Consider the following 22,331-nt stretch of genomic DNA (forward strand, 5'->3'; position numbering starts at 1 on the left):
ACTATGTCGCTCAATTTACTCGATCATTTAGTAAGACGAAGTTCGGAAGTAGAGACGTCGAAATTAAATGCAATTTTTATACGCATATACGTACATATTCACATGTTTATTTAAATTTTATTATTTACACGGTCATATCGTATCATCGATGGTTTCCCGTTTCGCAGCGAATCCTATCGCCATTTGTCTCCTGGTTTTAGCTAAATTTCCGTGTCCAGTGCAATCTAGATTTTCCGTAAAACATTTGTTCCGACAACATTGTCGGCACAATTTGTAAATGCACTTAAGACTCTACGAAGGAACGCGAACGAATAAAGTAATTTCATTTAGCTAGAAAATGTTGGAAAATATAGAATCACTAAAATTAATTTCTACTAACCACCGGATTCGGACAGTCGTAACACAAGACGGATCTTCTTTTTACAACAACGGCAGGCCTATTGGGACGACGCGATATTCGTCTAAGCTTCTTTAAACGTTTTCGCGATACTTCGTTTCCATCATCGTCCTTAAATTTTCTCTTCCCACTTTCGTTTTTCTGCGAAAATTAGGAACGGTAGGAGCGGGGATTATACAAAAATTTCAGCAGTGAAAAATGAATATGTTCTACGTAACTAACCATCTCGAGCTTTTCCGTCTCTAACCGTTGCATTTGCTCTTCCGGAGAACTCCGTACGTATGGTTGACATAACCACGGTGGTAATTTCAAGTTATAGTCTGAAACGATAATGCAAATATCGATAGGATACCTCGATAACAACAATAGCACAACACTGTTGATCGATTCGTTGAATTTGATCTGTATGTAAAGAGCACAGTTGCATACGGACCGGCTGTTTCTTCCTGCCACGTCAGACGTCCTTCGTGGTACGGTAGATATCGATCCCTTAAAGAGTACACGACGCTTCTAAACGACTTCATGGTAGAGTTTCTGGCTAAATTCTTCCTCTCTTCTTTATTCTCTGCTAAACAAAGTCTAGTCTCCAGTTAAAAGAACGTTGAACACATAATTCAATGTATAATTTGCAATAACGTTCGCGAGTTACAAGTAGCAAAAATAGCGCAAAACAGTTGCCAAGCAGCAAAATCGACCGCGCCGACAAAGCCAATACATACGTGTGTTGGAACAATTTGAAGAGATGACCACGAACGTAAGAAGCTGGAGTTGGATACTGTTCCACCAAATCTAAGTATTCAAGCGCTGGCTCCCAACTAGGCGGTTGACGGGCCTCGAATATGTAAGGATTATAAAGATTGCCTTCCGCCGACATTACACCGTTCGCACCTGTTTCCTCTATACATCTTTCGATATCTTGCAGATATTGTATATTGCCGTTGGCGAATACTGGAATCGCGACGGCCTGTCTAACGTTCGCAAGGAAGGATCATGAACGTGAGAAAAGTACTAATGGATCGGATAGAGAAAACACAAATCAGTTATACATTGTTATTTATACCTAACTGCTTTGATGTGTTCCCAAGACGCTACACCCGTTAACGGACCTTTTTGCTCACGGGTTCGTCCGTGCACGGTAAGCAATCGTGCCCCGGCGCTCTCGAGCATGCGAGCATACTGCACGGTTTTTTCAATCTCCGCGAATACTCGTAATTTGCAAGTTACAGGTACACGGAGTCCCTTGCTCAAGGTGCTTACTGTAACATTTTACAGTAAAACGAATATAATTAGATAAAAGGAAATTGTACAGAGAAGTGTAAAATTTATAATTTATTATATTGTGGCGCCGCCTCCCATGCTCGCCACCAGAGGGGTCGCGTTCTCACAAGCGCTCGTCCGACCCCTCGGTTGCTACATAGTATACAATCCTAGATCGACTTCCCAGAGACTGCTAGAAAGCCTTACCGATGAGTCCACTAGCAGGCCCTCCTTTCCTTTTCTGCGAGTTTTCTCCGAGTTCCTACCCGCAGCAGAGCAGCAGCGCCACAATATCTTAAAATACTAATAAAGGAACTTTGATTTTCAATACTATCCACAATTTATTGTACGAACCGATTCGTTGCAGCAAATCCCAATCGTCCTGAAGAAAAGCACCATAGCGTCCGCGTTTTGCGATAGCTTGGGGACAACCTATATTTACGTCTACCGCGTCGCAGTACGGCTCGGCCAAAAGTGCCGCCTCCAGCAAGGTACTTGGATCGTTGCCACAGAACTGTAACAAACGAATGTGCATAAATAAGAGCCGGACAGGACGATGACCGCAGAAACTCCACCCGAATTTAATACGTATCAAGTTTGAAAATTTTATGCAATCCTCTGTTGTCTCGTGAAATTTCATATAAAAGTAAATTTATTTACACGCAGTTTTATACCTGAACGATCAGCGGCCGATCTTCGTCGGTACTAGCAAGAGCTTCTCGTCGATACTTGGTATCTCTGCAAAAGACCGATGAGTGAAGCATCGGTGTGTAGCAAAGGTGCGCTCCGTGACGTCGACTCAACAGCCTCCAGGCTAACTCGCTCGCATCGACCATCGGTGCAACTATGTACTGCGGAGAACCCAACACGCTTTCCCAGACATTATCGTCCGCCTTTGATTCGTTGGGATCGGCAGTCTGGCCGGTCGAGAACGATTTCGCTGAAACCGATGCCATCTACGGGGGGGAAATTGGCCGTGAGTGCACAAGCACACGCGATCTATCTCGTTTACAGATTAGCAACCAGCACGCGAAAAGTAAACGGTCACGCGAACACTCTTTCTCGTTGAACGAATCACGTTTGCGTATACGAGATAGAACTCGTTCGCCTCGAGAACGCATCGAACAGTTGCTGAAGCTTCATGTTCACGACGAATCGAGTATCGAAAGTTCAAGCTACACGGTGCGCGGGCGCCTCGATGGACGAGATAAAAAATTATAGAAGACTGTCGCAGCGATGGAAATCACATTCCCGACGATGGCGGATCGAACCGAGGAGACGAGGAACGCGCGATACGCGACGACTGAGGTGAATTGGTGGAACGAAGAGATAGAAGGGAACACGATGATCGTGGCGACGCGGGTTTCGACAGATCCGACTCCAAAATGGGAGAGAGCTGTATGGATTGCGTTACGCGTGAATTCGCTTTCAGTCTTGGTCTCTTTCGGAAGGACGAGGTCCGTCGAGGACGGGTGTAGATGTGAGTAGCGGGTCTCCTCGTCGTCGACGATCCCGCCACTTTCCGCGTTTGAATCGGAATATGCTCGCAGGGGTGTCCGGTCAACGAACGCAGCGGAGGAAGTTTGGCAGGTGGACGCGGAACGGAGACCGCGAATGTTTTCGTGGGATCGGAAGCGAGAACAGCGACAGGCGAGGTGTCCTCCATCTTGACTTCCGGTCGAGCCGTATCGGCGCTAGGAACCACCTTGTTCTTCGATGCGCGGACGGCGTTCGCGTTCGACGACCGTCGGCGACCGTTTCTTCTCAGATACGTTCGCAGAAACTTTCCTATTCTTTCAACGGTTTCGCAGGAATTCGTCGGGGCGTGCACCGACTCGAGCGAACCCTCGCTGCCGCTCGGTCGTTTCTTCGATTTGTCGGCTCTGCTCGCCGAACGACATCGCACGGCTATCGAGTTAGCAGCAGCGAAGCAACAAGAAACCGGCGAGGGCGTCGAAGACCCGACGACACCGACCGAATCCCGGAACACGATCGTGGATTGGTCACGAGACGTGTCGGACGGTATCCGCGACGAGAACTCTATGGAAGTTTCGTTAACGGTCGACTGGAGCTCGTACGTGAAACAGAGTCGAAAATTGTTCCGTTCGTCGTCCCGACGACCGAATCGAATTTCCGTTGCGGCTCGATTCGATTCCCCTTCGACGTCTATTCTCCTGTCGCCGCTCAAACACGAATCCGTATCGGTTCTATGGCCGGACACGAACCCGCGAAAACCGTTTAGTCGGGTCGTTGACTCGGGAACGTTAACTGCGGTTTTCGTTATGGCAGCCGGCGGTGCGTTCTCGTTAGAGTCCGCGATCGTGTTGTTGGCAGCGACCGTAGCGCTGGCAGTGGCGGCGGCGGCGGTTGCGGCGGCGGCAGCGGCGGTGGCAGTAGCAGCGGCGGCGGCTGCCGCCGCGACGGCTGCGGCGACCGTGTTTCTTTCCCGCTTGTTACGTATGTACTCGTACGTGGTCAAACCGAGGCAAGCGATGTAGCCGTGAAAGAAGCACAAATGAATCAGTAGCACCGCCGCGATCGCAGAGAGGATTCCGATCGCGGATATCAGGATTATAGAGCCGGTGTCCGAAACTGGGATGATAGATAGGCCAGGACCGGTCGCGTTCTCCATACTCGCGTTCGCGATCCGATCGGGGATCAACGACAGCAACAATTCCGTCGCAGAAAGGCCGGCGACGAACAGACTCGCCAGTATCGCGGAGATCAGACACACAAGAAAGGCCAAATAGTTTCTACCTCCGATGCAATTGTTGAGCCACTTGCAATGATGGTCGAACCGTGAAACGCATTTGTTGCAAATCGAACAGTGCTTGGTCCTCTTGCTGTCGGTGGTTATGTTGCAAAGGTGGCACCGACCATTCTCGATAACGCGCGAGTGTTTCGCCCTGTCGAATTCCGGCACAACTTTGTTCGCCGGTTGGGATCTGACTTGGGGATCCGCCGGGTCCAACAAAAGTACGGTCACGTGAGAACAAAGATGCGTAAAAAAAATCGCTGCTATCGAAATCGAGAAAACCGGACGTAAACTGGTCTCGAGAAGCGGCGTTAAAACTGCAAACGTGTTTATCACAATAACCAGAATCACTATCCAGCCGATCACTTGTTGGGGGTGCAACGGTAACTGTAGTCCGTGCACGCGCCTAAACTTTCTGCGTTCCGGTGTTACGAACGCATTTTGGCCCGAGCACCATCTCGATACGATGTCGCTCGTGGCTTCGTTTCGCATAACGAGCCGCCGTTTCAGCTCCCATCCACTATTAATCTGTTCAGCCCTTTTCTCCTCGTCAACCTGTCACCTCTGTCCGATCGACGTTTTCTTTCCCGTTCTTGAAATACTTATTCTCCTTGCTCCTCCCATCACTGTCTTCTCTCTTTTATTCCTTATCCGCGCTTCTTATCGGACTCGTTCGTTTTTCTACTTGTTTCACCATTAAACGACCATCGACGTTACTACGGGACCGCTTGCCGGAAAACTAGTCGCGACGCGACATCGCGATTTTCCCCGACACGTCTCGGGAAAACTCGGTCAGATGTCCCATTCGACGAAACGCGCTTTGCGACTTACGAGTTAGTTCGTCGAATCGATACTCGCATGGCAACGTAGTCGCGTAAACGACCCTAAAAATACGTGTTGAATTTTCCATGAATGTAGACGCAATAGTGATAATTGCTCTCCTCCGAATCTCGACCTTTCGCGTCAATAGCTATTTTCTTACCTACCGTAAACATCGTTCTTTACTCTCTTCTACTTACGTTCCCCACTTCATATTTTTCCGGAAATTTAACTATTCCACGTTATCGAAGTCTATAACTGTGGTCTAACTCTCTCTTTGACGACTTTTTTCCAAAACATATTCCATTTTATGTAACACAACACGAATGTACACTTTTCGAACGATTCAATATGGAATACACGTATTTGTGATAATCGAACAATATGGAAAATCGTAAATATCTACCTACTTTACCAACCAACTTTACCAACTGTGTTCCGATATTTTTGTGTCTAGAATAGTGCAACGTATCGACATGAAAGAATAATTTTCTTTGGGATTATTAACACGTGCAAAACTGCACTTTATCGTTCAGCGACAGTTTTTGCAAATTGCAACGTAGATACAAAACTATTATATTTTATATCCTTTTCGTTTAATTACGAACGATTTCATTAAGAAGACCAATTCTATAATTATTATATTTTTAATTGACATCGTATTTTTTTTTATTTGCATATAACAACCTGTTAAACTTCAAATAAAGGTAACCTATAAAAACGTATAGTAATTTGTATTTCACATACAAATTAGTTCAAAAGCTACATATTGACATCGATTCAACATAATGTACACGACACGATAAAAGTATGTTCTTATTTTGTTTTAATAATTACTATTTAACTAACTTAATATTAATTTTTTAACAGAAAGTCAGTCACTTAATTTGTTTGCATTTGAACGTACCACGAGTAAACCATTAAAAGTAGTTGCGTCACATATCGCGTTCGTTTAAATCTTAAAATGCACTATTTTACAGATAAAATATGTTGACTAACCTTACTCTTGTATCCAATTTATAGGTTAGCCCAGGGATTTTATTTAAATTATAACGCACTCTAGTGTAACTGAAGTAAAATGTGCTTCGCTTTAAGAGATGACTAGAAACGTATTTAAAGTTTAACGATGCTTAAAGATAACTGTGATTGTTCTTAACTTATGTAAAACCTGTGCCGTTCGCGTCACTATTAAACATGGTTGAAAAAATTCGTGTTCCTTCAGTTCCTCGAGAGAGTATCGAAACCGTAAGATCGATATATCGACGGGTTCAAAGGAAAAACTAGAAACATACCTATACACGTAAATAGTTTGTTTCGTCAGCTGCCAGTATTTCACTAATGATCATGAATGCTCGTTTCAGTAATTTCGTTGCTGTTCTCATTTAATCAAATTGCTCAATCATTTCGACGAAAATTGTTATGTCGTTAAACGAATATATTTGCACCCCTTTTGTGCTATGTAATTCGTAAAAATGACTGGGTTAATCGTCTTTTGTACGATTTGTTTTGTCCTCTACTGCATTTTCACCTGGTAAGGTTAACAGTTATACGAAGTTACAAATTCTATATACAGTCGAAAATACAGTATTTTATTTAATTCGTTTATCAGGGTGATACCGAGACTTCTAGCATGGCTAGTGAAGAGACGATACAAAATTTATCTACGAGTCGGCCACATTTCACTACCGTATTTTATACTTCGGGACGTAAATGTTTCTAAAAATGGTTTTACGTTGGTAAGTAGTTACGAAATATTGCTATACGACCGAGCGTAATTTTACAAATTAAAATTAATTTCAGCAAGTCGAAGAAATCAGTATACGTAGCAGTCTCTTTAGCAGCGATGTAGCAAAACTTTTGGCAGTGATCATGAAAGACGTTAGAATTAATAAGGATGTTCCAATGAAAATTCCATGCGTGACAAAAAAACCCAAACACCCAGTGGATTTCAGGAATAAGAATATTCCACCCATAATTATAACGTTTGTACAGGTATGTTTCCTAGAAAGAATATCACACTGTTAACAAATTTGTTGCACTTGCCATTAGTTTGGCTAGTAGTGTGCGAAACATGTAACCATATAAATCATTTTATGAAAGTTATTTAATTCTTGCTTAAATCTTACGATTGCAATGTCTAGATGTTGACTAAGACCACTCTAAAATTTTCTAGTTTATGGCTGTGCACGTAGAAAATTTAAGTCTTCTGGTTTTGGGTAATGGTTGGCTTGCTAATGGGAGCGCAGAAAGTCTCACTTTGGATGGTAGCGTTGTTCATGGAGCTCGTACTCTTCTTGCGTCTGCAGCCGTAATGGGTGGCGCGATGAAATTGTTACGCCACGCGTCGGATGCGTGTCTTTCACAAGTATTCTTTGCCGGTACTGCGGAAGCTACTTTAAAAGCGCAAGGAGAACTTTCTGTAGAGGTAAGGAGATGTTGTTTACAGCGTTTGCATGCATTGTAACAGCTTAATTGTTCTTATGCGCAAATTACAAAAGCTATAGAGTAATACGACATTTATACGGCAAACCAAGAATTCAGCTCAATGCTTTGAATGGTAGCTATTTGTGTTTAGCGCACTTAACGGACGATCCTGAACAACTGTCCTTTGAAATGGGAATAAATTGGAATCAAGCAGGATCTAATTTATAGAAATTGTACATCGGAATAACGCAGACAGAGGGTTCTGGAGGAGCAGGTCTAATTACTTTCTTCAAAGACAGAAGCTCATTAACAGCGACGTCTTCGTATTCTGATGCACGCGTCGATTCTTCCATTGATTTATTGGCTCGATTAGCACCGGTTATACCGAAGGTATAGTTCGCTGGCGCCCAATAATAGGAGACATAGGTCTTGTTAATATGATTAAATACGAACTAAAAATGTCTAGGATTTCATGCTGAAAGTAGGAAATACTTCTATAATCACGGGTAGAGAAGATGGCGTGGTACTTGGTTTCGAAGGTACAATGAAAGGTCTTCAAATTAATACAAAATTTCAACCATGTTCGTCACAGTTAAACCTTACTTTAAATTTGGACGGGCTGTCTGTCCGTAGCAAACTTCCTATTTTGACGTTGCGATCCCTATTAATAAATTCAAAGGTAATAAACGATGTTACACGTTAAAACGTTTGCATGTTATTTGCTTTGCTAATAAATCGGTTTGATTTATATAATGTTACTTACATAGGTGGAACAGAATGTTTTGCAAATTGCTACTCAAATCAATAATCTTTCCATTATTTATGATCACAAAGATTGGGAGACGATATTATGCAGCACCGATCATGAAATTTCAAGACCCGTCGGTAGCATAACGTTAAAAAATAAATTACCTTGGTTAGATGTAAGGGTGAACATCGAATTCTATGATTCCTCCTTAAGTGTCAAGTTATTGGATGTCGATGAAGTTTCGTGCGGAGTAGCTCATATGAAATGTTCTCTAAATACGCTTACAGGTACTGGTGTGATGTGTTTTTGCATCAAGCTTCTTAATTCGAACGAAAATAATAATAGCAGTCGTTTAATTCGATAGACACGACCGATGGTTGGAATACGGAATTAGTAGTGGAATCTCTATATTGTACTTTAAACGGTTCCAGTACCGTTACCGCGGAAACGTCTCATCGATGGGGAACACCTTTGTCTATCGGGGTATTGTTAGCTACAACGCGTACCAATGCTATAGGAATTGCAGTAGACGCTCTCGTAACTGAATGGAGTTTAGAACTTGCTAGATTTCTTGAAGAGGCGTTTAAGTAAGTCATACAACCGCCTCGAGTAAAACATTCGAAGCGCATCTCGATATTTCCGATAACTACGTTTGATCATTTTAGATGTTGTCAAAGGTACAGAAAATCCGAAACAATTAAGAAGACCCGAGAGCCGGACAACGTTATTCAATTGAATCTCAAAATTACGAATTGTAATTTAATTTTTATCGCGGAAAATAATCGTACGTATTAAAATAAATGTATGCCTTGTCGAGTGAGATGCTTGCGTCTGAAGGATTACATTCAACAGCACAAATTTGCCACAAATTTGTATATATGGTGTTCCAACTTCCATTCGATCTCTCAGGAGCAGACATCTGAACTCGTCGCGGTATAAATGTATCAACAGCTTTGGGTAGTCGCATAATGTTTTTGTTTATTTACAGTATCTGTAATGGCACGTTTGGACACTGCGAGTTTGGAGCACAATGCAAAACGGCTTGTAGCCGTAGCGGAAGGTGTGAGCGCGATAACCCTGAATAAAAACGAGCCGATTATTTGTCAACACGCACAAGCGTTAGTTCATCCATTTTTAGCTATAAGGAAATGTAAAGGCGCTGTCGCTTCCGAAACGATAAATATTAGTCTAGATGGTACCAATTTAGCATGGAGTCCGAATTTACATCTTCGACTTCTACAGCTTTGGCTAGAGTCCGTAGATTTTAGATCGATTATAGGTCGAGATGCATCACCGATCGATGTTCAAGGTACCGTGCACTCCTTTTTTTGTTTCTTTCACCATTTCGATTGTTTATAGCGAAAGTACAGTTTATATCGATCTAAATTTTGTTCACAGACAAGAAGGTTGAAAAGCAGAAACGGGTGGTGGATATACTGGCCACCGGTGGTATTAATCTGTCAATTGATATATCTCCGAAACACTTCCTGGAACTTTCATCGGATCAGTTGCGTTGGTCGCAGGGAGAGTGGAGGTTGAATTATGTTCGCGCTACATTAGATATGGCCGACATAATTATGATAGAGGGTTTCGAACTTGTTAAAGCATCGGAGAATAAAGAAGTGCGAATAGAAAGACAAAGTAACGAGGGTTTTGTTCTGGATTGGAACGAGACTTGGGTGCTTAACATCGAATCGGTGAAGGCTTGCTTCCCGTACGAGCATCAGTTCACTGACGCTATCCAAAACGAATTGTTCAGTATAAGGAAATGGTTGAAGGAAATTCATTCTGCTTCGAGTAGGAAAAAGGAAAAGCGTTTACCGCGCGATTTGATTCTGAAGGTAAGTTCTTCTCAGCCAAGCATTGTTTGGGGGGAAATAATAAAAAGCAGGAGTTATCATTTACCAATCATTTTATACGATTGCAGATAAAAGAGTGGGTATTCGAAGTGAGCGATGACCCGTTCGAGGTACGGTTGCGGGACAATTACGAGCTTTTGGAGGACGAATACAAGGAGAGCTTGAAACGTCAGGCGATGCTCGATGCTAAAGTACAAGAGCTTTGTCGTGCTCATTTGTTGTTGCCCCAGGATAAAGTCGAAGAACTATATGCCAGTTTAAACAAGAAGAATGCCGAGATTTACGTGCAAAGGTGGAAGCAAATGCAACGCGCTGGCCCAGCGAGGACGCGATTGTTCGCGTGGTCTATGCTAGATCTCGAAATATTGATCTTGGCGGATCCATCGATCGACGGTATGGATAATGCGACAAAGGCTCTCCGGGAAATGGACGCGGAGACGCCTTGGCCCGAGGATGGCCTCGAGTTTAGCGCGCTCTGGGTCAGAGGAATAAGCCTGAAATGCGCCGAATGGAAGCTACACTTACGTGATTTCCCGCAGCCATTACTGCTCGTTGAAAGTTTGAGCGTGTGGGGTAGACTGGCTGGCGCGGAGGCTCTGGCGCCATCTCGAGCAAGACGCACCGTGAGAATCGAGATCGGCGCGCCTTGGGAGGATATCGTCGTGGAAAGAGGAATGACGTCCTTGAAATATTATCACGATCTGAATTGGGATATCGATAAATTTAGATACGCTTTTGGACCGTGTTGGGAACCGGTGATAGCTCAGTGCAATCTCAGCTTCGAGAAGATACTTCATCCGTCGCGAGACCCGAGTCCTCCGTTACCATTCTGGGATAAAATGCGACTGGCTCTTCACGGAAGATTAACGCTTTGCGTGAAACAGTTGACGGTTTTGCTTCACGGCTCGCTAGACCCGTACAACACGACGGAAGAGATGGAACTGACATGGTCGGGGCTGGAACTGGATTGGACACAGGGAAAGATTATCGTGAAAGGGGATCTGGACGTTTACGTTCGCACGGCGAGCAAATACGACGATTGCAGATTGCTTCATCTACCGAACGTGCGTCTGAGCATAAAGCTGGCATGGGTTTGCTTAGGCGATCCCAGGGATCATCATGCCGCGATACCTTGCGCCGCCGATCGACTTCCGGAATATTCGAGCAACCAGGAGCACGATTCGTTCAGGGCGTTTCGATCGCAGAATTTAAACGTCAGTCTTTCGCTCGAGACGAAGCCGATCTCCGGGTCTCCGGCACTCACAAGCGCACCGACCGCGTTGCTTTACGGGAGTACTTTAAGATGGTTCGAGAATCTCAAGTTCATTTTGTCCGGAGCGACGAGGCCAACGAGGAAAGGACCGCTCTTCAAGAACATCAGACCTCGGAAGAAGCAACTCAGCAGACATTACAGAAAAGTCAGATTGACCTTGGCTTTCCATCGATTTCACGTCAGCTATTGGATGTCGTTCGCGATGCAACGCGGATTTGAGGTGACCGGCGGGAGGGTGGCTTGTAGCTCCGAGCACAGCTTGTCGTTGCACCCGATCGGCGACGGTTTGATACATCGACCGCGAGCGGAATGGTCGGTGGTGTACATGAACTGCGAGCTCAGCGATGCGGAGATTTGGCTGAAGAGCGCTCTCCAAGAGGACGAGGAGAGTGCCTCGCTGCGACAACCGGTCGAGAAGTGTTACTGTTTGAGCGTGGCTCGTGTCAGTTACGGCAGAGAGGCAATGGTAACCGGGGTGAGCGGAGGAGACACGCCCACGCATAGGCTCGTCGTGCACGATTTGAAGGGAGCTTGGACGAAAACGAACAGAGACGTTGCCTTCGCGCTTTTCGATTCCTTCATAAAAACTCAACAGCTGAAGAAAAATCTTTCGACCGCGGCACTGAAAGGATTCCACAGGGAAAATTCTGTGACTGCGCATAAGAATCGAACGAGACCCGTCGAGCCGCAAAACGCACCAGCGCAAATAAGCTCGTCGTCCGCGACGAAACCGCAACAGGGGGAGGCAGTCGGGATGTTGCAAAGATTGATAGCCGAAGCCGCGAACAAGCCGGTCGCGTTCAGCGACGATCTTTCGGTGCAAACGAGAGGTCAGCAATTGCGCGGATTGGCAGCTTGTCACCAAGACGACGTTCTGCACAAAAATTGGCTAAGTATGGCCTTGCTCTTTATCATTGTTATCATTACGATTTACCTTACCTGTAATTGTGCGTTGTCTATTTCAGTTGCCTTGGTGAACAGTCAAGTATTGCTGAAAGGTATTGAAACACGAGGTTACGTGATTTTATCCGCGGCCAAGGCTGAAATATTGCAGAGAATTCATCAACCAGTATGGAAGGAGAGAACTCTGGTGTCGAAGACAACGTGGGTCGGGTCGTTGGAATGTATGCAATATTATGCAACCGTCAGCGCCAACATTGACGAAAATATCGACGATAATATAATGTGGTTGACGTTGGACAACATACAGGTACTAAATAAACAGAAATTAATACGTACAGAATCCATTGACAACGGTAATATTAAAATTAACAAAATTGTTAAATTTACCCAAGGAAAAAGATTCGACTGTGATAGCTGGTTTACCGGATGTACCAGCACTGGTAGGTTCCGGACAGAGCGTAGGCGGTGTTGTGAGTCAAACCGTTGGTGGCGGTGGCGGACCCCAACACCAACTCCAACGAATCGTCTCGAGATGCAAATGTGAATTTTTCTACGTTGGCTATGGCCAGGTGCTAGACGTTGGATCTATAGATCAAGTCCCTCCGCCTCCAAGAGAAGAAGTCAGTTTATGGGAAAGAAAAGAACTTTCGGCTGCCGATGCATTCACGTTAATGCATCACGATTTGGATGTCTGTACGAATTCCCTGCAGTACGCTATGATTTTAGATATTGTGAACAATCTATTGCTTTACGTCGAGCCAAGGAGAAAGGAACGATTGCAGAGAATGAGATTTCAATTACAGCTACACTCGGTAGAGGATCAGAAACGACCGATTCAACAGTTGCAAAACACTGTGCGCGGATTGGTAGCGAAATTAAGAAGATTGGAACGTGAAACATACTTGGTGCAAAAAGCTCTCGCGGATGAATCTAGTCCTGAGTTGTTGGCAGAAATGGAACGATTGGAAGTGAGAGTTTTCGAGTGCAAGGAACAACTCAGTGCTAAGGCGGAGGAACTTGATGTGATGTTAAGCTGCTATAAAGAAACCACCGCCCCCACCACAGCCTCGACTACTTTAAAGGATAAACCAGCATCGGTCGCGAGAGTGGCTGAAATTTGTTTCAAGCATGCCCAGTGGAGGTTGACGGACGCGGATGGACAATTGGGTATCGCTGACCTTATCTTAACCAATTTCTTGTACACCAAAACTAGCAAAACCGACGACTCGGTCGAGCATCTTCTCGAGTTGGGATACGTTAGGATGACTAATTTATTACCAAACCAAATTTACACAGAAGTATTGACACCCACGGAATTACAAAGTAACATGCCCGTTGATAGGCAAAGAGCCCTTCGAGTTTTTTGTAGGGAAAAAGCACCGGTTGCTGGAATATCCGTGAAAGAACATTTCGAGATCAATGTGGTTCCTTTAACGATAGGTAAATTGAGATTCTATTTAAAAATTATAGAATTTGTCGATCCCATTGTTTGTAACTTCTAATTTGATTTAGGTTTAACGAAGAAATTTTTCAACACCATGCTTAAATTCTGTTTTCCCGAGAGAGATCCAGAGGGAATAGAAGAGCCACCTGCGCCGCAACGAGATTCCTCGTTTTACGTACCAATTGAAAGAAGAGACGATGTTGAAAAGATGAAAGAAAGAGCGGATAAAAATAAACTTTTTATATACATAAAAATACCAGAAGTACCCGTTCGTGTTTCTTACAAGGTATCTATAGAAAAAACGAAGGCATCTAAATTATTTATCTTACAATGACAAACTTTCTGAATTGATTGTTTCGTTATAGGGGAATAAAGAAAAAAATCTAGAAGACGTTCGTGACTTTGCTCTAGTAATACCTACATTGGAATATCACAATGTCACATGGACGTGGCTCGATTTGCTTCTGGCTATGAAAAGTGATTCCAGACGCGTAATATTAAGTCAAGCTATTAAACAAAAATTACAGATCAAGCCAAGAGGCCCGCAGGAAGAGTCTGCCCCGCAAGAAGAAGATAAAGCTCGACTTTTGTTAGGAGCTAGACATCTACCCGGTGACGCGAGAAAGAAAGGAGTATTTAAATTTAAGTAGTCTACTATTCCTGTCCCTAGACATTGGTATTTATTGTAATAAAATATTTACTAAAAAAAAGGAAGTCGGATGTATTCAACATATAGTACCTAGACTAGATTATGTACATCGTTTGCGCGTTAAGTATTTTTATTAAAACGAAACAATATTCGTAAACTTTTCTATTTATACTAATTGTACAATAAAATTTAAACTCATATAATAGACGTTACGTGTTTCATTTTATAATAGTTCTTTTCTAAATTTTGTAATGTTTAAACATTGTATAATGTTAATACACTGTTATTTTGATTAATCTTCTGTTTACATTTTAAGCATAACTGTGCATATTTTCAAAAGTAGCGCGATTGCCAAGTAAAATGTGATCGTGCCTCATCTACAAATATACTATTGCCTTACAAGGGATCATAATAATTTGTAATCGCTTAATGATGATCAAAAGTATTTCATTACATTCTGATTGTAAGACCTGTTACAAAAAATAAAAGATACCTTCTAATAACATTTCGTAAGTAAGGTTATATTTCCCATTTAAATATTTATAGTTCACACACAACATAATGTTAAAGAGTAATTAAGGGAGCCTCTGCATTTTTCCTTGCATGCCTCCATTCATTTAAATCAGCTAAAATTCTCCTACCGTACATAGTGTGCAGTTCACGAAATGTTATCCTTGTTCGTGGAATATTTTCAGTTCTGCCAGGAGCAGATCTGACACTTTGAGAACGATGATGAGATTCTGGTCGATTAAAAGGATTGTGTCGCTGTCTCGGTGGTGCTTTAGGCGATTGCGCGGGAGGTACAACCACTGTAGTTTCTTCTTCCGCAGCATCCAACTGTCTTTGTAATTCTGCCACCATAAGTTTCATGTAATCATAACTCGCGCAAGCCAAAGCTTTCATCCACTGTTCCATAGATTCCTAAAATGTTAATGCAGACATATTTTTACAGACTGTAAGCAAAGCATGGCACTATAACAGTATTTCTACCTGAGATTCTGCCGCAAGAGCATAGTTTCTATTATTTGGTCCGTGAAATACAATTTGAAAGCCAAACTGTTCCTCATCTTCTGCTAATTCAATAGTACAACCTTCTAAAACTATCATACCCACTGGTTCTTTGTCACCACGCCGTTCAAAGTAAAATAATATATTTCCTTTGAGAACGAACCACCTCTTTTGATAACCACGATTTAGTTCACCGCGTTTATTTAACCAACCTTCACGATCCACCGGTGTTGCCGAAGTCGCGAAAGCTACCATATTTTTCTCGTTTATTTTCATCGCATTTGAATTGTACTTTCAAATGGACGTATGCCAAAAGCTAAAGCAAGTCACAACTGAAGACAAATTATACTGACTTTACACAGTACTTTCTTCGTTTGATACTTTGATATTTCTTATCAAAAAACAAACGTAATTGTTTCACTTGTCAACGTCGTTTAAATCATTTCAATACAAGACAGGTTAACTTTGTATATCGAAATAATTGAATCTCTCAAATAAATATGCTTTAAGTAATACACAGCGAAAGTTTGTACTTTGTTAAGTATTTATTGTGCACAGTGCTCATATTCTCTATTTTGACATTACTCGACAATGTTTACGCGTTTAGAAAATTGCTCTACTAGCCAGTGTGGCCAAATCTGGCTACGGATAGCATGCAAAATCACTAACAGTGATCACAAAATCATGATTACGCTTGTGACTAAACTCCACTCACGACCGTGATCCGAAAGGTGGCGTTTTAGTAGCGGTTGTGATCGTTAGTGTACCGCTAACTTCGCTCAGTGGAAATTCAAAGAATTACAAATGCGCCAAATTTTAATTGTATAGTAATGTAGTCTAAGCAATGAAAAAGGCTGGATTCGGTCTGGGTTATTATTTAAAACTAACAACATACATAATTTTGATGGTTTTAAATTAATCCAGCTTTTGAAAATATCGGAAGAATTTTAATGGAGTAATCGAGTTCCCATTAATTCCCGTCGCGGCGCTATATGTACTGTGACCACGCTTTGAGGGGAAAGTCACTAGCACCGAATTTACAACTTTTCTTAACGTTTGACGGTTGAGTGACATAACTGAGCAGAGTCATTATGTTATTAGCTAATTAACTTTCCCTAAAAAGAGGCTACGTGATGACTCGTTGTGTCGAGAGGACTATATCATGTTGCTAAGCTACTAGGCGACACATTCCCTCCAAATACTTAAAGGGAACTTGAAAATAAAAACACTTAAATTAAATTATTTAAATAATTATCAAATAGATAATGAATAATACAATTGTTAAAATCCATCGAATGATTCAGACACACTGAGTTGAAAATTGATCTGAACTAATTTTTTCACAAATCTCTTGCTCGGTAATTAACAATATTTAAGTGTAGAAGAATATCATTAATAATTTACTAAATTTCTTACTATAAAATTTGTAAGTGGTAGTACGAATTACGAATACATGTATCTCTTAAGGAAATGCAGTATTTCGTTCAACATTCTCACAAAGAAAAATTCTTACAAATGTTTACGTTTAAAATTTATTTTGATACGCAGTGAGAAATTATAGATGGTTCTATAACATTACTACTGGCGTTGTATTACAATTCATGAAAATGAAACAAATAAAATGCATGGAAGAAAAGTAGTAGAGAAACACAACGTTGGCTTCGTTCGTATAGTGATTTATCGTTCGTGCAGGGCAAACGAGTGTAATAAAGTGACGCATTCTGCTAGCTGCTAACCAATTTTGATTCATTAATAGGTCGACCCGTATGACCCAAAGTGTCAGAGACTACTAAACGAATTAATTTACCCACGTTCTTAGTGCGAATACGCAATGTGTACTTTTTCCCTGCAAAAACAAAATTCTGCTTGTTTTCAATTGTGATTACTTCTGTTTGGGAGAGTTATCTTGTATGTACAATTTGCATGAACAATATAGTTCTATTATAAATTGAAGGCTATTCATCTTAAGAAATTCCATGCAATGTAGGTGGAATTCTCGCGATCGTAATCTTGTTTATTATAAACCTATGCGATATGAAGGTAATTTAAATAAAAACCATTTATCGCAGAATTTTTCTTTTTACACTAGTAATCGATAATATCGATTAAAATACAAACACGTAATTTTCATTCCCAATAAATCACCGAACAACCAATCCGATTTAAATACCCTGTTATTAAAACACATTAATATAGTCAACGCATTTACGTTATCTTTCCCTATTGTCAAAGTTGTTGATATAGTTTAACACCGCATAAATTTGTTAGAATGTAATATAAATCTTGTAAATTTTGTTCAACACAGTTAATACAATACAAAATACACAGTTGTATATATTTGTATAACATGTGATTATTAATTGTTGTAGTATATGTGTTGGTTTTCTTCTTTTAAATAAACATTACTTTTATTTGAAGTTTTACAACTTCGCTTGAACAACTTAAATAGATAGTTCTTATCGTTTTGTTTGTAAATGAATCCGAAAAGTAAACGGTTAAATTTTGTATTACGAACAATATACGATTAACTATATTTTTCCAAGAAGAAACAATTTATTTGAGTCATAATTATGTTTCATTGTTGCAATATTTTTATCCTTGCGTATGTGAATTATACATGCACGTATATACTTATAGGACTTACTCGATATTTTTAATTGTTTAATATGACGAATCTAGAAATGTATGGCGGTAAACTTCCGTACATGCAATCATATGCATAAAATTTTTCACAAAGCATACATAACTACGAAATATGCAATAATATACAACAAAAGTTATGCGTTACGTTCATCAACGTAACTTAAGTTCGAACATAGAAATTTCAATTCTGACATTAAAAGATTATTGCCTGTACGAATTTAACATATGTTTATAATAATATGATGGATTGGTATTGTAGAAAAGTTGAGTTAAATTATATTAATTTTTGTTGTAATATATTAGTATCGCGATCGTTATGCTGTTATATTTAATGTGTAGCAATAAATATTCGTATGAAAACGTGAATTTAAAAGATTTATTGCCGTTAAGTTTAATTTATCAAAATTTCGACAAATTCTTAATTATGTGTCTCATTGTTTGTACAAGTTGAATATGTTCGATTGCTAAATATACGAGGGTACGAGAAAAAATAAAGTGTTGAGAAATACATATATGCAATTAATCCGTGCAATTAATATTTCGTTTAAAAACAAAACCAGAAGAAATATGATTAAAACAGTTGAGTTATTAATTTCAATAAAATCACTTAGCACACATCTTTGCGGAAATAATGCGGTATAATCTAAGAATAATTTGACGAATTATGAAAGTCATAATGGAAGTTGCATCCAACTGCAAAAGTGTTTTGATTAAAATTTTATTGTTTCTTTTAAATATAATTTTTTATTAAAATGTTACTGTGTTAAAATGTTTTAATTAAAAACGAAATTCTCTCTATACTTTTCAATTTCATTTTTTATATAAAGTACAAAATATTCCTTGTATTTTTATTTCTTTAAAAAATTTTATCAAATTTACAGATGCAGTGGTTTGCCATAATAATGTGCTTATATGCAGGAGTGGCAAGCGCACGAACAGAAGAAGATCAACAAACATCCTCATCGATCTCGATTACAGGAATGTCTGGTGGTCTTTTGGACCAATGTTTTCATCAACAACCATCCGAGTGTCCTAGCATTGAGACAACTGGATGTTCTTGCAAAAAGATCATCCTTGCTCCTAATAATCCTGAGGCCAATGCTGTTCTTTGTTGTAATCTGGACAGCAAAAACTTTGAGTCCGAGCTTTCTTGCGCAGGTCATTATAAGACTGGTTTATTACATTATCATCCAATAAAATAATTAATAATTTCTTTACATGGTATGCTTGCGTATACTTTGTAGGATTTCCATCAAATATATCTTATATACATATAAGAAATGCAACATTAGATGTATTTAATGTGAGTGAAATTCGATGGAGAAGATTAAAGTCACTTGCAATAACCGATGGAAGAATTAATCGAGTGAAAGGACAATTTCGGATGATGACACCAACATTGTGTTTGAACCTTTCGAACAATGCTCTCATCGAAGTAGAAAATAATTCGCTTACTCGCTTGGTTCAACTTACTACTTTGGATTTGTCTTACAACAATCTTACACATTTACCAGCCTTAAATACAATGAATGGCCGTGAATTCTGGTTGGACATTTCAGGTATATAAACACAAAGACATAAAGAAAAGATACTTTTCTTTTGATACTAGTACTTTTTAAGTGTTGCATACAAGTAATATAGTTTGTTACATTTAGGAACAAACACACTTTGGTGTCACGATATCTACGAATATATTAATAAAACAGGGGAGAAACAAATTAATTTCAATCGCGAAAATGAAACTGTATGTTCAGCAAGTAAGACATGGCACTGGTTCAATACTACGGAACAAGTTCCTCTGAAACAAGTTCGATACCTTAGTTTGGTAATATTTTCAAAATATAATACAGATAATAAGCAATGATGTAGTTGTATTACTTTGATCAATATTTAAAAATGCTTTTACTGTCTTACAGTTACAAACAGAATGCCCTAAGGGGGATACATGGCAATGTCAATGCAATTTTGGAAGATGGGATATTGCTGCAGGTAAACCACCAACTTTAGCGGTAAACGTGGATTGCAGTGGAATTCAAATTACTGAATTACCTGAAAAGTTACCTCGCAATACCATAACATTGAATGTGTCGTATAATAACGTACGTAAATTTTACACATTATTGCATTATTTAAAAACTGTTTAAATGTCTGTAACCATTACGGTTTACTGTTACAGATTACTGCATTGGACGATCTTAGTACCAATCCGTGTTACGAAGATATTAGAGAATTTTATGCCGATTATAATAATATATCGTCCATAAATAAACTGGAAGGTTCCAAATTTTTAGATAACTATGCTCTACTTAGCCTGCGATATAATAAAATCAAATCTGTAAGTAAAAACAGTAACAGCGAGTGTTACTATTTTGAGAACAATATCAATGTTGATTTAAATTTTTAGCTTCCAACGTACATTTTGAGCCATAATACACACGATAAAAGTATTATCAGCTCGCGGTTGGTAAAACTTGGAGGAAATGAGCTACATTGCGATTGCAATACGGCTAAATATTTAAAGGTCCGTATACGTTATTTAAATGTGGAAATAAGTATATATGTATAATATTTAAAATTACATCTCAGGTGTGGCTGCAATCCCGCATATTAGATTCAGACGAAGTGTTATGCGAAAATGTAAAAGAAAAAGTCGTTGATTTAGAGCCATCGAAGATGTGCGTTTATCCAGGTGATTGGACAGATTATATTTACTATATTATTGCCACGGAAGTCGTACTTTTAATAGGTCTGATAGCTAAAGTATCTTACGATTATTGGATCTTCAAAACAGCAGGTTATCTTCCATGGCCAGCAAACAAAATGCCAAAATTACCTTGTGACTGGCTATGCGAGACCTAGCGTTATATCGTTAATCATATTTCACTGAATCATGCAAAACAATATCTTGACACTATTTCTACAAAATTGAACATTGTTCATTTTATTAACACGTTCACTACGGCTCTATCGATGACTCATTGTCATCCGCACAAAGTAAATTATTAAGTATTTACTCGTTCGTACTGAACCATAAAACAAATTATATACAAGTAGTCATCGTCAATCGTTTATAACAATACTGAGATCTACCGAACGAAATCAAGTGTTATCGTGAATGTGTTAATATTCTGTTATATACTATATCTCTTTCTAAGTGCCTTCCTATATGTACTAAACACGCGTGACCACAGAGATCGACAGTAATATGCAACTGGAATATTAAAATAAACAGCAATATTTTTTATATAAATGATTACTTAAACTATAAATTTGTTGCATATAGCTATGTAATTGCAATTATAGTAAGTTCTGTATATACGTGGTTAATTTATTCGGCAGCTCTGCGTGTAAATCAAATTTTATAAATACGATGTATTGCAGTGAAAACGAAAGATCAGAATTGGTTAAAGAATAATGTGATGCCGTTATTAAGGGAAATGTAAACTGTGTACAGTAATTTTTTAGTCGCAAATTTTTGACCTAATACGATTAGCAATTCCTGCCGAGGCTGATGTTTCCCTCTCTACAATGTTTACTATATAATCATTGTTAGAATGTTAGATGCAATTAAATAAATCTATACGTACTCTTTCATGGAAAAAAAATTGGAAAAAAGAAAACTTTAATCAATGCGTGACATAAAAGACGTAAGTGAGAACAAACGCGCGTATCTATCGGTGTAATTCAAGGATACACTGTATTTTGTACGTACACTGCGTGTAGGCCGCAACGAAGATGGTTAACTGTTTAAATTTGGAGATTTTAAATAGCAATTTGATTAAATGTTATTGCTTTTAATAGGTTAGCGAACCTCTGTGCATTTTAAGTTTTGACAATAATTAACATTATAAAATTATTTATAATTGTAAGTGTTGTTTAAGTAATTTAAACTTTTAATTAACGCTTTTAGTACTGTTCTAAAAGCTGTAGTACAATTATTTGCAAGCAATATTGTGACCACTCTTAATTTAAAATAATTCACTCCAGTAAATATCAATTAACATTAATCTATTATAATTGATTTGAAATGTGGTATGTTTTAATGCAAGATAATAACGCAAATCAAATACGTAAATTTAATTACTTGTTATTGCGCAATAAAGATGTGATATTTTTTACTATAAATTGTTGTTGGTGTTTATCATTAATTAA

At 39.7% G+C, this 22,331-nt stretch overlaps 5 protein-coding genes across 15 annotated transcripts; 2 read left to right on the plus strand and 3 right to left on the minus strand.

The window, feature by feature from the left end:
• Positions 1-85: 85 nt before the first annotated feature.
• Positions 86-6,353, minus strand: LOC122394960 (tRNA-dihydrouridine(16/17) synthase [NAD(P)(+)]-like). Of its 3 annotated transcripts, none has more exons than XM_043392173.1 (9): positions 6,228-6,353; positions 2,329-2,610; positions 2,009-2,168; positions 1,458-1,653; positions 1,117-1,365; positions 831-976; positions 620-717; positions 380-538; positions 86-291 (listed from the first exon to the last, which is right to left on the minus strand). In XM_043392173.1, the coding sequence occupies exons 2-9, from the start codon at positions 2,608-2,610 to the stop codon at positions 133-135; spliced, it is 1,449 nt and encodes a 482-aa protein (XP_043248108.1). In that variant the 5' UTR covers positions 6,228-6,353; the 3' UTR covers positions 86-132. The 3 variants fall into 3 exon arrangements, with proteins under 3 accessions (XP_043248108.1, XP_043248110.1, XP_043248109.1); XM_043392175.1 differs by lacking the exon at positions 6,228-6,353 and adding an exon at positions 6,136-6,191; XM_043392174.1 differs by lacking the exon at positions 6,228-6,353 and adding an exon at positions 5,429-5,758.
• Positions 2,611-5,437, minus strand: LOC122394959. The gene has a single exon (XM_043392172.1). It carries the CDS (start codon positions 4,899-4,901, stop codon positions 2,898-2,900), a length of 2,004 nt encoding a protein of 667 aa, XP_043248107.1. The 5' UTR covers positions 4,902-5,437; the 3' UTR covers positions 2,611-2,897.
• LOC122394958 (protein KIAA0100) lies at positions 5,905-14,680 on the plus strand. Of its 4 annotated transcripts, XM_043392167.1 has the most exons (17): positions 5,905-6,036; positions 6,590-6,759; positions 6,838-6,964; positions 7,029-7,220; positions 7,402-7,653; positions 7,881-8,042; positions 8,119-8,331; positions 8,420-8,687; positions 8,765-8,987; positions 9,066-9,184; positions 9,389-9,709; positions 9,799-10,241; positions 10,328-12,425; positions 12,498-12,742; positions 12,828-13,875; positions 13,948-14,165; positions 14,245-14,680. In XM_043392167.1, exons 2-17 carry the CDS (start codon positions 6,701-6,703, stop codon positions 14,527-14,529), a joined length of 6,273 nt encoding a protein of 2,090 aa, XP_043248102.1. In that variant the 5' UTR covers positions 5,905-6,036; positions 6,590-6,700; the 3' UTR covers positions 14,530-14,680. The 4 variants fall into 4 exon arrangements, with proteins under 4 accessions (XP_043248102.1, XP_043248103.1, XP_043248105.1 ...); XM_043392168.1 differs by lacking the exons at positions 5,905-6,036; positions 7,402-7,653 and having other exon boundaries at positions 6,620-6,759; XM_043392170.1 differs by lacking the exons at positions 5,905-6,036; positions 6,590-6,759; positions 6,838-6,964; positions 7,029-7,220 and having other exon boundaries at positions 7,531-7,653; positions 7,804-8,042.
• An 84-nt stretch (positions 14,681-14,764) lies between these two features.
• Positions 14,765-16,142, minus strand: LOC122394961 (sesquipedalian-1-like). 2 transcript variants are annotated; one of them, XM_043392176.1, is made up of 3 exons: positions 15,987-16,142; positions 15,519-15,928; positions 14,765-15,449 (listed from the first exon to the last, which is right to left on the minus strand). In XM_043392176.1, the coding sequence occupies exons 2-3, from the start codon at positions 15,810-15,812 to the stop codon at positions 15,093-15,095; spliced, it is 651 nt and encodes a 216-aa protein (XP_043248111.1). In that variant the 5' UTR covers positions 15,813-15,928; positions 15,987-16,142; the 3' UTR covers positions 14,765-15,092. The 2 variants fall into 2 exon arrangements, with proteins under 2 accessions (XP_043248111.1, XP_043248112.1); XM_043392177.1 differs by having other exon boundaries at positions 14,765-14,998; positions 15,170-15,449; positions 15,519-16,142.
• A 1,168-nt stretch (positions 16,143-17,310) lies between these two features.
• LOC122395394 (protein halfway) lies at positions 17,311-22,160 on the plus strand. Of its 5 annotated transcripts, XM_043392921.1 has the most exons (9): positions 17,311-17,444; positions 17,524-17,576; positions 19,061-19,337; positions 19,424-19,738; positions 19,835-20,004; positions 20,096-20,278; positions 20,356-20,514; positions 20,584-20,700; positions 20,766-22,160. In XM_043392921.1, the coding sequence occupies exons 2-9, from the start codon at positions 17,571-17,573 to the stop codon at positions 21,036-21,038; spliced, it is 1,500 nt and encodes a 499-aa protein (XP_043248856.1). In that variant the 5' UTR covers positions 17,311-17,444; positions 17,524-17,570; the 3' UTR covers positions 21,039-22,160. The 5 variants fall into 5 exon arrangements, with proteins under 5 accessions (XP_043248856.1, XP_043248857.1, XP_043248855.1 ...); XM_043392922.1 differs by lacking the exons at positions 17,311-17,444; positions 17,524-17,576 and adding an exon at positions 17,765-17,807; XM_043392920.1 differs by lacking the exons at positions 17,311-17,444; positions 17,524-17,576 and adding an exon at positions 18,337-18,442.
• The last annotated feature ends 171 nt before the right edge of the window (positions 22,161-22,331 follow it).

This window comes from Colletes gigas, unplaced genomic scaffold, assembly GCF_013123115.1.
Source record: "Colletes gigas isolate AHSC1104 unplaced genomic scaffold, ASM1312311v1 Colletes_gigas_Sc00005, whole genome shotgun sequence".
Taxonomy (NCBI): Eukaryota; Metazoa; Arthropoda; class Insecta; order Hymenoptera; family Colletidae; genus Colletes; species Colletes gigas.